Source organism: Acanthopagrus latus, chromosome 13 (genome assembly GCF_904848185.1).
Source record: "Acanthopagrus latus isolate v.2019 chromosome 13, fAcaLat1.1, whole genome shotgun sequence".
Taxonomy (NCBI): Eukaryota; Metazoa; Chordata; class Actinopteri; order Spariformes; family Sparidae; genus Acanthopagrus; species Acanthopagrus latus.
The window spans coordinates 9,848,479-9,861,627 of record NC_051051.1 but is presented as its reverse complement, the minus strand read 5'-3'; the positions used below and the strand labels follow the sequence as shown (position 1 = coordinate 9,861,627).

The 13,149-nt window shown below is 42.3% G+C and overlaps 1 protein-coding gene across 3 annotated transcripts; it reads left to right on the top strand.

The window, feature by feature from the left end:
• The first annotated feature begins 1,308 nt into the window (after positions 1-1,308).
• inpp5kb (inositol polyphosphate-5-phosphatase Kb) lies at positions 1,309-12,983 on the top strand. 3 transcript variants are annotated; one of them, XM_037119663.1, is made up of 13 exons: positions 1,309-2,720; positions 4,787-4,838; positions 7,630-7,734; positions 7,860-7,968; positions 8,333-8,449; positions 9,372-9,547; positions 9,666-9,777; positions 9,854-9,963; positions 11,390-11,606; positions 11,725-11,862; positions 11,947-12,030; positions 12,135-12,239; positions 12,389-12,983. In XM_037119663.1, the coding sequence occupies exons 1-13, from the start codon at positions 2,498-2,500 to the stop codon at positions 12,455-12,457; spliced, it is 1,617 nt and encodes a 538-aa protein (XP_036975558.1). In that variant the 5' UTR covers positions 1,309-2,497; the 3' UTR covers positions 12,458-12,983. The 3 variants fall into 3 exon arrangements, with proteins under 3 accessions (XP_036975558.1, XP_036975560.1, XP_036975559.1); XM_037119665.1 differs by lacking the exon at positions 1,309-2,720 and adding an exon at positions 3,193-3,571; XM_037119664.1 differs by lacking the exons at positions 1,309-2,720; positions 4,787-4,838 and adding an exon at positions 6,564-7,209.
• The last annotated feature ends 166 nt before the right edge of the window (positions 12,984-13,149 follow it).

The following is a 13,149-nucleotide window of genomic DNA, read 5'->3' as shown; positions in this document are numbered from 1 at the left end:
GGTCAGTTCATTGATCCACATAATGAGCTGATGGTGTCAGCCTCGGTGCGAGTTAGATTTTGCCCTCCCCGTGGTTAGCGACGGGGATCGAGGTGGAAATTATTCTACATTTAAGGAGCCGCTTCGACCGGCTACCGGAAAGGGTTGAAGTTTATAGCTACATAGACAATAAAAAACAAAAAACAAAAGAGAAAACAAAAAAAAGCAAAGACAATTAGATGTGGATACTGACAGTAGGCCCATTTTGTGAGAGAACAGAGACAATCTCATAGATATCTGTTGTTAGATTCCTCAATTTGTAATCAGAATATGAAACCAAATGATTCCACAAAACCCCAAACTGTTTTTAAATCTCTTTCTCTTTCTCTGTCTCTCTTACTCTCTCTCTCTCTCTCTCTCTCTCTCTCTCACTCCTGTTAACTTGTCTCCTGTTTTTCTTTCTTTTATTGTGAATTTGTGCCTTTTTGTCATCTTATCTTCCAATAACACTACTGTACATTGGAGACGTAAAGAAATGAATAAAAAGAAGCAAAGCAACTGTAAATATGCCTCCATGTCGTCGTTTTTTTCTCTTCTTTTCAGTGTAATGCGTGTGTGCTGTGAGACAAGAGCGATGATCACAGCAGGGAGCATCAGGAGGCCAGAGGACAGCTGATAAACCAACTTTAACATCATTTACCAGGCAAAATGACACAACATAACTGGAACTATCAGTCATGTTGGATTTTTGGATTTTGGATTCATCTGAGTGAGCTACTAAGCCTCGCGAATGGCTGAAAAACCTTTTGAAAGGGTGTTGATGATTAACCTATGGACATAAAAGCCTATTTACAAAGTGACTGGACACAAATTGAATAGAGAGGAAAGATGGATTACCACAATAATCAGGCCATCCGAACAATGCATTTACAGGGTTTAGGTTAATACCGTGACAGCCTCTATGTGTAGAATTTGTCTTTGGCGCCCCCTGTGTTAGGTGTCAAAAACGACATTTTAGCAGACAGCAGCAGACACAGACACACACACACACACACACACACTGTAGGCAGGGCTGAATTAATCAGGTTTAGATGGCAAAGATTACTTTAAATCCTGATTATGAAGCAGGCGAGGGGCCACTGGAGAGCTGCTACACATTTTGTGAGATGTTGATGAGACTCTACACCGTCGAGTGGTGGGAGTCTGAGAGGAGGACCTCTGTTAAACCGCAAAGCTTTATGGAGTTTACTAATCTTATGTCTGTGTTTTGTCTATTTCTGATGTTTAGGCACTCAAGGACATCTTCCTCCTTCCCCTGTTTTAATAATGTTTTACATTTTGTGACAGTCTATGAAAAATAACTGTAGCCAAACCTTCTTAGAAATATGGTGTGAAAAAAAAAAAAACAAACTTAGGAGGTGGTAATTCCCCCGTTTCATTTACATGGCAAGTTAATGACTTTGTAGTAACCCAACAATACCAAAGTAACAAAACAATTGCCATTTAAATAAATTGTTAAACATTGAGGGAAATTGCATTCTTGCAAAGAGCTGGATGAGAGGACTGATACCACTCTGATGTCTGTACTTTCAACAGAGAGCTGACAATTAGCTTAGCTTAGCATAAAGACCAGAAACAGCAGGAAACAGCTAGCCTGACTTTTCCAGGGGTCACAAAAATCTCACAATAAGCATGTCAGTGAACATTATGCGCGGTCCACACTAAAACTGAAGTGCAAAAACAACCATTTTTGCTTGTTCAGGTTATACTGGGCCGGTTTCATGGGCTGACACAGTGACGTCCTTCCTGTGTAGATTAAACAAATTAGCTATCACGTTCAAGGAGCTTTACAGATGCCGGCCGGCGGATTTAGTTCCTGCCAGACAGAGCAGGGCTGGTTTTCCCCATCATGTTTAAAGCACTGATGCTAAACTAAGCTAACTGTTTCCTAGCTGCGTCATACTTGAAAGACAGATATGCAATTACAGATACAGAGACGATCTGAGACGAGGCACTTGAGGATATACATTAAGCAACGACCTTCTGGCCGTCAGCATTGAACTTTGACTTGTATATCCAACCGAGACGCGGTGGCCTCGTTTTTCACACCACATCACCGTCCGCTCGCATGTGGCCAACAAAAAAGTGATTAATACATGTACATTTCCACAAATTCTACATGGGGCCTCCTGAAAAGCCTTTTTGAGATTCGAATAATAGCTTGTACTTTCATTGTAAGTGCTTATCATGTGAAAAAAAATAACTCAAGACATTACATTCACCCCTTCAAGGAGAAATTACAGCGCCTTAATTAAAATGGAACATGGCAAATCAGAGCAACCTACACATTCCATACTGTTGGGAAAGTAAAGGATTATTTTCTGAACATACAAAGACGGCTTTAGAGCAACAAATACCTCGCGTCATGGTGACATTCAACAAACAGACATGTCCATTCATGATTAGATAATACTTTCTCACCGGGTTGTTAACCAACCTGGGATAATAGCTTGATCCGATGTTACGCTTTAAGTCCAGAGCAGGTTGTGAGTGGGACCTTGTACCCAGAGCAGCTGAGTGGAAGGTGAGGGAACCAAAAAAGAGCACAAACAGTCAAACGACGGGACTCACTGTAGGAAAGCAGATCCAGTCTCTCGACTCCCCTTTGGAGAGCTTTGTCATCTGTGGACAGGGAGTTTGCAGCTTTTTCCAGACGCCAAAACATAGAGACAAAGACAAAGGTACTGTACTGAGTGGATGATTGGGCTTTTAACAGAAGATACAATTTAGTCTTCAAGAGGGACATTGATTTGTTGTTTCATTAGATTCATTACAGTGAAAATGTCTGATATTGAGAGAATTATGTTGTTCTTGGTGACGCATAGACCAAACCATGTCCCAAATTTTAGTATTTTAGTAATAGTAGCAGTCATGATATTATTAACTTTTTTTAAAAGTTAAAGGACACTGTGGAGGAGGCAAATGTGCTTCCTTTTTTCGGTCTGAGTAGAAACTGTAGGCTCTCTGAGGACACAAACACAAGTACGACTGTCCTACAGGGCCCTAAAAGTAGTTTTTCTAATGAGCTGAATGTTCTAACGATGGCTGGACCCTTTCATTAGTCTGAAATGTGAGATTGAAAATCTAACACAAGCTTGGAAAAATCTGGTAGGGACATTTGAGGAGTTGTCAGTTCTGTTGTGCTATTAGTATTCCAACGTGATCCTTCCTTTATATTGTGGGTCCAAGACAGTAAAGTGGCCTAAATCATTTATTCACTAGTCTTTACGGCCTCCAGGCGTTTCGCGCGAATGTTAGGGCAGTCATGCTTGGGTAGAAGGCAGTTGTGGTTAAAGCAACAATAGCCTAATCAACATTTATATATTAACAATATTTATGAACAATGGATTAAATGTCTCGCTCTCACCGCTCTCATCAACCTCGTTCCAGCTGTTAAACAAACAAGCTCTAAAAACCGACAGCAGGCCAACGCTAGCGGAGCAGCACTGAAGAACCAACAGTTAACAACTAGCTAGCTGGTAAACATAGCAGACAACTCAGGACACACAAAAAAACACATATTGGATAAAAAGTGAGTGAAAACTGAATATACATTTGTCGGGTAAATAGAAACACAGCTCCAAATTTTACTTTAAAACTTTGTCTGCTGCACGTGTAGCTAACTAGCTGCTCACTTGCTAACACATTAGCGGTGAGATGGTGGTAGTAGGCTATGTCAGCTTGTTGTACAGCATTGCCAGATGGGAAATGTTCTATCATCATACCAGAGGCCTAAGAATATCACATTGGAATTGTATCTAAATATTAGGCTTTTCATATTTGAATTATTGTATGTGAGTCATGACCACAAGGACAAAAGAAGGTGAGACTGTGTGACGTTTACAGAATTTGTAGGCCTATTTAAAATAAATCACTGGGTTTACTTGTGCATTCCAAACCACTGGACTTGAACACAGCATACCTTAGTGAGAAATGTCAAGCTCCTCGTTCAAGTCACTTCGAATGAGTGTTGAGTGGGCGGGTGGAGAACGTCAGCACGATTGGCTGAACAAGGGTCACATGATTTCCGGATCCATATTTTTGCTGTCCTGATCATGTCGGGAAATTAATTAAAACAAGACAGTATAGACTATAACCAGCCGCAAATGCACCGGTACTAGGATTCACAAAATGGTCTGAACTAATTGAAGGCATCAATTCGCACAGGGGCAGAAATACGATAACAAAAATGTGATAATTAGGATAATTGGATAAAAATTCTATGAGGCTGATGCAGGTTTAAGTCGACAAATTGTCTTTGAAATTGACAAAAAACAAGTGTGCATTTTTCACACACAAGTCACACATCTTTACCACTGTAGTTTCCTGATGTTATGTATGCTATGTACAGTTCAAAGGTACATAGCTCAAGGCTCAAAATACTGTTTCTGTGATGTGGATCACGACCTGAAATGTTTCTGCAGCATGTGTTTTTAGCTCACAATTAACTTTGTGGCTTTTAGACAGTAACTGCCAGATATTCACCATAAAGAGTCCAGTTTTACAAAATGGCTCTCAAGTGAAGCACTTCTCTTTTCACATGTGACCTTCAGGGCACTGTCACTTTAACGTGAATAAAGCTAACCGCGATTAGACATGATTACAAACCCATTTCAGAAATGACTTTCAGGCATCCCCGTGGGCTCTGTTATACTGGGCACTGCTCTGTGCTCCCGGTAAACCAGCTGCAATATAGAGGCGAGCATTTAGGTGTTCCTGCTTGTTTACACTTCGTTTGTCACTACAGGGGAGAACATGAGTGCTGGAAGAGGTCGAAGTGGAGGGAAGGACAAGTGCAGGTAAGACCACAATCTTCCTCTTCTTCTTCGTCTCAGGTTAAGAGCAGGAAGGAACAAGAGAGAGAGAGAGAGAGAGAGAGAGAGAGAGTATGGTGATGAAAGTAATTGTGAGAGAAAGCACAGACTCCAGGCAGAAAAGTGAAAAGTGTGTGGAGGCCGAGGGAAAGAAGGTACAACCCTCTCATACCATGTCTGAATTGCCTCATGTTCATAAGTAGCTTTGAGGCTAGTGGTTTAAATTTAAAATCTTAAACTTAAAGAGCTTCTCATTCACCAATTTTCCAGCAGAACGGCGAACCCCCCTTCGGATATCCACTTAACACCTCTGCTTTGCTAAAGAATGTGCCCTAAGTCTGTGCATGTGACACTGTTACATGAAGTGGCAGGGAGAACTGGGGCACCTAAGATTAACTTTTTTTTTTTTTTTTTTTAATTTTCGTAAAGGGGCAATTCCTTCTGGTTGTTTCTCTCCTCCAAGCATGTTTTCATCCCTTGTTTTCCCTCATATAGCATTGTCCCCTGCAGCTGTCTAAAAATTAAAAACATTGTTGACTCCCTGCCATGATTTATGGCTTGAACTCTGCCGCTAACAACTGAGTCATATGTTAAGTATGCGTAGATACAGATTTCTAACTCAGGTAAAGGTGTTTTTTACTTACAGTAGATACAGTGTTATCCAGGGGCGGACTCAGAATGTTAGGGGGGCAGCTACCAGCTGTAGGTGTCAGGGCACCAACACACAGAAAGGTCTCTGGAAGGGCACATGTTTATCATGTTTTATAATGTTTTATCATTTTTTGATAATCAATCGATTTGAGTCATTTTTAAGTAAGCTTCCACCTCTGTGGATGCATTCTGGCTTCTGTACTCCTTTCTTGACAGAACAATGTCTAAATAAAGAAATATTTTCAATAGTCTAACCAGGAGTTTCTATACATCCCTATAGCTATGGCATGATTCTGGTCATAGTTTCAGAGTCAGTGATCTAACCATTAAAAGACTGTTTTCCATAAAGGGAAAAATACATTTTAGGGTTAAAAAAGAGACTATGTGAGGGAAAACATTTTTATTGTATATTTTCGCTTTTTTATAAATAATTGATGGAGACACATTTTCCAATACTGGTGACGTATAATTCCGCTCAAAGTATTACTTCACTGCATTCACGGTTTTGAAACGTTTAAACCATTTTCGGTATTAGGTGAAATGCGTCACTGTTGCTGATTGCTTCATGTACTCTCTGCGTCTAAAACTGTTATGCAATTTGCCCACTATTAGCTGTGTTGTAACACTTAATTAATTACAACTCTTTCAGCTTTTCTTCTTAAGCGGAAAAATACTAAAAATAAAAAATAAAAAAAAGACTTTGTCAGGGCTGACAAAAACTGGCTGCCTTTACCCTCCCACTCCTCTGCGGGTTTACAAAGATAACCTTTCCCCTATATGAGGAGAGACTGGATTGAGGCCAAAAGAAGCTAATGCTATTGTTCGCTGTTGTCCGCTCACTAAAGCATGCCTGTAACTGCGGGGTTACATGCATTGTTCAGTGTGCTCAGCTGATAGAGAGAGCGCTGGTGGTAAACCTCTTAGGGATCTGAAGGGTTACCCAAGTCTTGCAACAGTGATGGAGGATCAGCCCTCCGGTCCTCCTCTTCTTCCCTCTGCGACTACAATCAAACACACACGTGTTCACATGCCCTTCTCCTGCCTGCGATTATAGTCCAAGTCGGGCTCATTATTTGCCCGGATTCCTGAGTCGACCCCACTACTTTGTCAGTTGTCGCTCCATTGCTGCATGACCACACGGGCTCTGCTGCAAGAGAGGGCTGCACCAGCACGAGCAGGCTTCACACTGGGCTTTTGAGTTTTTCATCCTGGATCTAAATCAGACGCTGCCTGAGAGATTTGACTAACTACGAATCAGTACTTGTTACTTCCAGTGGCCTGGGCAGAGCGGAGGACTCTCGCATCAAATGGCTGCAACCAAACCAACCAAAGAAGTCTGAGGGGAAATCAAGCCAAAGGCATTTCTTCTACTCCATTTTGGCTTCTTAGCTCTTGCAGGACGCGGTCTTAACCTCCTGACCTTTCCTGACATACGACAAAGCCAACACCAGGAAGACCCTTTTTTTCCAGTCTAAGATCCAAAGATGGACCCCTTGACAGACGGTCCACGCGTGCGCTCGGACAGCATGAGCAGCTCAGCGTCTCAGAGCTCGAGGTCCAAGATGCTCCTCCGCCAGCGTCTGTCCCAGCTGCTGACCTGCATAGAGGACCTGAGCTCTGACGATGAAGCCAGCGAAGAAGTTTCCCGCACGCTGGACGAAGCGTTTCACCTCTGCGGGCGTTTCGTTCCCACGGACGCGTTCAGGTTGACATGTGCTCATTCGCACATAGACAAACACACAGGAGGCGTTTAAGAAATAATAGGAATTTGTCTTCACAACCTTTAGAGGAAAGGAGTCATGTAGTAAAAGCGCAAATGCAAAAAGAGTATATTGGATTGGATATAAGTATATCCAGATCATAGCTGGGTGTCTTTACAGTTTGAAACTTACTTGGTTGGTTTTGAATGATTGATATTCGATTTTTTTGATGTTATTTGTATGTTTGGGATTTGCAAATGTCTAGTGAGAAAAAAAAGTGGTAAGCAGGAAAATTAGTGAGCAGGAAAGAAAAGTTGACAGAGAAATTAAGTGAAAAAGCCTTTGAATGTATTTCAAAAATGTACATTTCAATAGTAAAAATGACTATAATAACTGCAAAATGAACTAACCAAACACTCTGACAGGCTGCACATGGTGACCTGGAACGTGGCCAGTGCAGAGCCTCCCGAAGACATCACCTCTTTGCTCCAACTGGACGTTCAGCCCCCCGCAGACCTCTTTGTTATTGGGTGAGAGATGTAAAAATTTTGCCAGGAACTGGACCAAAGGATAAATGTGTCTCTTTCAATGAATCGGCTAGAAAAGAAAGAAGAGGGTCAGGAGCGTCAGTGTGTGTGGTTGTGTGTGTCCGCAGCCTGCAGGAGGTGAACGCCACCCCGGTGAGGTTCATCTCTGACATGCTGGTGGAGGACTCCTGGAGCCACGTCTTCATGGACACACTGGCACCCAGAGACTTCGTCAAGGTGAGAGGGGACAGACGGAGAGAAAAGGGAAAACAGCACTGTGTGGACTGGTCACACACTTGGGTCCAATGGGTGTATGTGGATTTAAACAACTGGCATGAATAATAGTATCTTGAAGGCTGCCTCTGAAAACTTACATAATCATGGGGTCACTTTGCCTAAAAGTCTTAATAATGAGTGCATGCAGTTTTATACTGGTGGTGTTTTGTTTCATTTGGTATTAATTATCTTCAATTAATTGTAGTTTCCTTTAGGCTTGCACATGCTTGTGCGGTGTGCAATACTACATATATCACATTTGAAATGAATGAGTCAGGCAATAATTATAATAATGAACTGTTAAAATCTATTTCCATCTGTCTAGGTCACATCAATAAGGATGCAGGGTTTGCTGCTGCTGGTCTTTGCCAAACAAATTCATCTCCCCTTCATCAGAAAGATCCAGACCAACTACATCCGCACCGGCATCTTCGGCTACTGGGTGAGAAATTGGTTTACCAGTTAGCCCTGAGCTAAGAATCCCACTGGCATCCGATTCTGCGGAGATTAAACTCTGTTATGAAAGGCCTATTGTGTTTGTTTAGTGGAATGTGCAACAGCTTTGAGCGAAATCACAAAGAAGGACCACTCGAACTGGAGCGGTACACTCAGGCAAACACTTGAAAGACAAACTATCTAAACCAGGATCTAAGTTATAATGAAGAGGTGCTTTTTAATTATTGTATATTTAATTTTCTTGTAAGCACTAAATAAAATGAATCTATGCAGATTTATGAAAAATATATATATGTATATGACTTTAAAGGTTCCATATTGTAAAAAGTAAGATTTCCTTTTTTATTTCTGTTTTTAATAATTATTATGAAGCTCATCTAGGTGCTTTTTAAATACTGTCTAGAAACTCTGCTTTTAAAACAAGCTAGTAGCAACCATTAGTAGCTTGCCACAACAACAAGCAGACAATGAAGTCAGCTACAGAGACCGAGGTGACGCTAGCATCTCAGCAGCTTTCCATTTGCTCATCTTGATGTCTGCAGATGAAGTGACGGACTCACTGCTGCACAGTATAAAAACGGCTACTGACTTTACACAGGTAGTTTTTTGCTACTCTACCCAGCTACTTCCCTGCAGAGCCATGGTTGTAAAAACACCAGCAGGGCTCTTATACAGTGGGCGGTGCCAGCTCAGGCTTGTGAGAACTAACCAATCAGAGAACCCTGGGCTTTTTGGGAGGTGGGCATTAAGGAGACAGGTGCTAAATATAGCACTCATGAAGCATCTTTTGTAGTAGGCACAAAAAATGAAAGCATACATTTCAAAATTAAATTCACATGGTGCCTTTATACTTTAAATTTTGTTAGTCTGTTAAAATCCACATTATCTTTCGTCCTCCTCTGTTTCAGGGTAATAAAGGAGGAGTGTCTGTGCGTTTTTCTTTCTACGGCCACATGGTGTGCTTCCTGAACTGCCACCTAGCGGCTCACATGAACTACGCTCTGGAGCGTGTGGATGAATTTGAGTACATCCTGGAGTCACAGGACTTTGACATCTCTGACACCCCAAATGTGCTGGACCACAAGTCAGTACGAGCACACACACACACACACACACAGACACACACACACGCTGTGAAATATACACTGAGATGCACTGAGGGCTGTCGTGCAGCAGGTATAATGAAGCTCCATCATTCACAGGGTGGTGTTCTGCTTGGGAGACCTGAACTTCCGTATCGCCGACCACGGCTTGCACTTCATCCGCTCGTCCATCAACAGCGGGCGCCTTAATTTGCTCTGGACTAAAGACCAGGTGATGTGCTAGGATAAGCGCACAAACACATACACACAATAATGCACACGTACTAATCTATTTCATGTACCTGCAGCTCACCATGATGAAGAAGAAGGAGCCTTTCCTGCAGGAATTTGAGGAAGGGCCGCTGAATTTTAAACCCACCTACAAGTTCGACCGTAACTCCGACACCTATGATACCAGGTAAAGCTTGTGACAAACAAATATATGACACACGAATGCTCAACGCATTTCTCAGACTTCATCTTTGGTCTTGTTTTCGGTTGGAATGTTTTGTGCAGCACTCCAAAGACATTGTTGGGTTTTCAGTAAGACACGCTATGTTTTTTTCTGTGTGTTGCATGCTCCACATTCTCTTATTTCTTAGTCACGACATCATCTGTCCTCATTTCAGAAACTTTAGTCGGAATTAAATATGCAGCCCCAGGGACGCACTGAGCAGGAAGATAAACTTTGACGTATATAGATGAAGTTGGGCGCAGCTCTTTCTGTGAGTCGTATCCATCCCTGACGCCAGCTACATGTATGTGTCTCTCTCAGAAAGAGCACTGTGGTACTGCCCCTAACCATGTACAGACCCAGGCCCCTGCAGCGCTGCAGCACCACCCTTTTCTTCCTCCTCACCTCCCTCACCTGGGGGCTGCTCTCGGCCTGGTTGGGGGCCTGGTACAGGGAGCTAGACCCGCCAAGGTGGGTGTCTCCACAGATGTGAGGAATACAAGGAGAGGGCCCTATTGTATAGGAAAGGCACCATATTGGTTGTATGTACAGTATATAACCTACGATCACATCATAACCGGAGACACTGATAGAACACAAAAGGGCTGATGTATTATAAAAATGAGGACATCCTGCACCCTGCACCCCACTGCTTGTCCTGCTTGCATATTGTGCATGTGTGGCTTTATACAGTAAATGTGCATGTACATAAAATGTAATGTAATGTAAAGTGGTATTGTCCACTTCTAACATCCGTCATTCCTCCACAGCATGCTACACTGTAGGTATAGCTCTGCACTTTGTGTGTGTGTGTGTGTGTGTCATTCATGTACTTAAAAGGAGACCTATTATGGGTTTTGTTTTTTGTTTTTTTCCCCCTGTGTTTATGTATGTTCTTGCGTGTTAAAGATCTTGAAAGTTTTAGAAAGGCCAAAGTCTGCTCCAACAAGAAGCTCCCCTCTCCTACAATATCCACTGCTCCTGAAATGAGCAGTAGTCCCTATATTAGTCCCACCTTTAATTCCATCAACATGTCAAACACTGGCATTATTTATAACTAGCAGTTAGCTTGGCCTATAAAATATTTGGCACAGCTGCTTTGTTGTTGTAAGCAGTCTTGGCTCAGACGTATGTGAGCTGACCAATCACAGCAGATGGGCTAGTCAGGCGGGGAATTATGGGGTTTTTTGAGCATTAAAGCATGTAAACCTATTCTAGTAATAACCCGAAATAGAACTGTGAACCTGGCATGATATGAGCATGATATGTCTCCTTTAACAGCGCTGTTTCCAATATAAGTGCTGCTTGTTAAATTAGCATTAATGGAAGAAATTCAGCTCATCCTCAAACTTGAAACTGTGCTGTCAACACCTGCCTTTGCTTTGCTCAGCGGCAAGAAGAGGAAACCCGCCTGGACCGACCGGATCCTCTGGCGCATCAAACCCAAAACCCTGCCATCAGAGGATGATGACGACGAGAAGGCATCGACTTCCACTGATGATGGGCTCGATGACTATCCTCTCCTGGTCACTCAGGACAAATACACCAGTGACATGAGCTACGGAGTCAGTGACCACAAGCCCGTCATCGCCACCTTCAGCCTGGAGGTGAGATCACACTCGCTGTAGGATCTGCGGCTCATATGAGTCTGCCTCTTTCACACCACAAAGCGAGGACTTTGTTCTTCATTAGCTTCCCTTTTCCTCCCTCCTGTCTCTCTCACAGCTGAGGAAGTGCTTTGACATACCACTGGTGCACATTTCTCCTGTGGGCGTATGGAGCGCCGACCAGGATGCACATCTCACCTACACCGTCCAAGAGGACTTCATGTCTTCCACATGGGACTGGATTGGCCTGTACAAGGTACAGACAGGACAGATACAGAGAGAGAAATAACAAATGACACAGATTTGATCTCATGGGGTTGGGGTTTTTTTTTTTCGGCAGGTGGGATTCAAGAGCGCGTCCGATTATGAAACCTTTGTGTGGGTCAGAGAGAACGACCTGCCGGAGATAAATGAAGTCATACAGGTAGAGTGCAAGTATGATATTTGTGTCATGTTTGGACTAATACTACATGTGTATGAATGCATGCGTCATTCATTTGAACGTACATGCGCACATTGTGGTTGCAGATATCAGTGGATAAGGATGAGATCCCTCTGCTCGGTGGACAGTATTTGTTGGGTTACTTCAGCACAAACATGCAGAGCATCCTTGGTCTCAGTGCAAACTTCCAGGTGAGTGTACCACTTTTACATCTGCAGTCGCATTTTATAATGCATGTAAACCTAATTATTTTGTCTTTACCTATGAAAATATTGTGTAATTTATGCTCTAAGACACATCACTTAGTTTTAAACTACCCATATTTGTTTTGATCTTGCAGATACTGGAGTCAAAGCGCGCTGTCATGGAGGGCCTCGTTCCTGAGAACGTCAACGGAGTCAACAAATAAGAAGAAATTCACCTCAGTGCCGCATCGTGTTCCTGGAAACGTACTCAGGATTGATTCAGACTTTCAAATGCCCCCAAGATCAGCTCCGTCGTCTACTGGACGAGCTGGCACAGTCATTAAATAGAGGCCACCACACTGTGCCATCACATGGACTGGAGACTTCAATGTGTCGTTTCGAATTTTGCCTTTAAGGAATTTACCTGCAGTCTGTAAGCTTTATCATGTAACAAGTCACTGTCCAGCTCATCAACAGGCCTTTTTGTGCCTGTTAGAGTAGAAAGTATGGAAATAAATTAGTTTTTTTTAAATTGGTGGACATGTACGGCAGGTCAATACAGTCCTTGGTCAAATTGAATGTGAAAATACTTTTGTTTTATGTTTTATTTTGATCTACATTAGTGCCAATACAGATCTGCCAACATTTACTGTATAGAGAAGTATATGTTAATGCAGGGTGCTTTACTTTATCTGTACTGTAATAATGCAGAAAGATGCTAATCTGGTAATTAAATATTTAAAAATCTCACTATGGATTATTTGAACCATGCATTTGTTGTAGGTATCTGATAAAGATGAGAGAGAGATCAAAAACAAAATGCACACATGAGTGTGAGGATGTGGACGTCTATGCTCATATATTGCTCTATCAGACATATTTGTAATGTATTTGAGATGATATATGTCTAATGTGT

Bases quoted from the DNA above. Each gene is read 5' to 3' on its own strand.
- inpp5kb (XM_037119663.1), top strand. From the start codon at position 2,498: ATGTTACGCTTTAAGTCCAGAGCAGGTTGTGAGTGGGACCTTGTACCC. The intron at 4,839-7,629 runs GTAAGACCACAA...ACACTCTGACAG, and splicing joins GGAGGGAAGGACAAGTGCAG to GCTGCACATGGTGACCTGGA. The intron at 12,031-12,134 runs GTAGAGTGCAAG...TTGTGGTTGCAG, and splicing joins AGATAAATGAAGTCATACAG to ATATCAGTGGATAAGGATGA.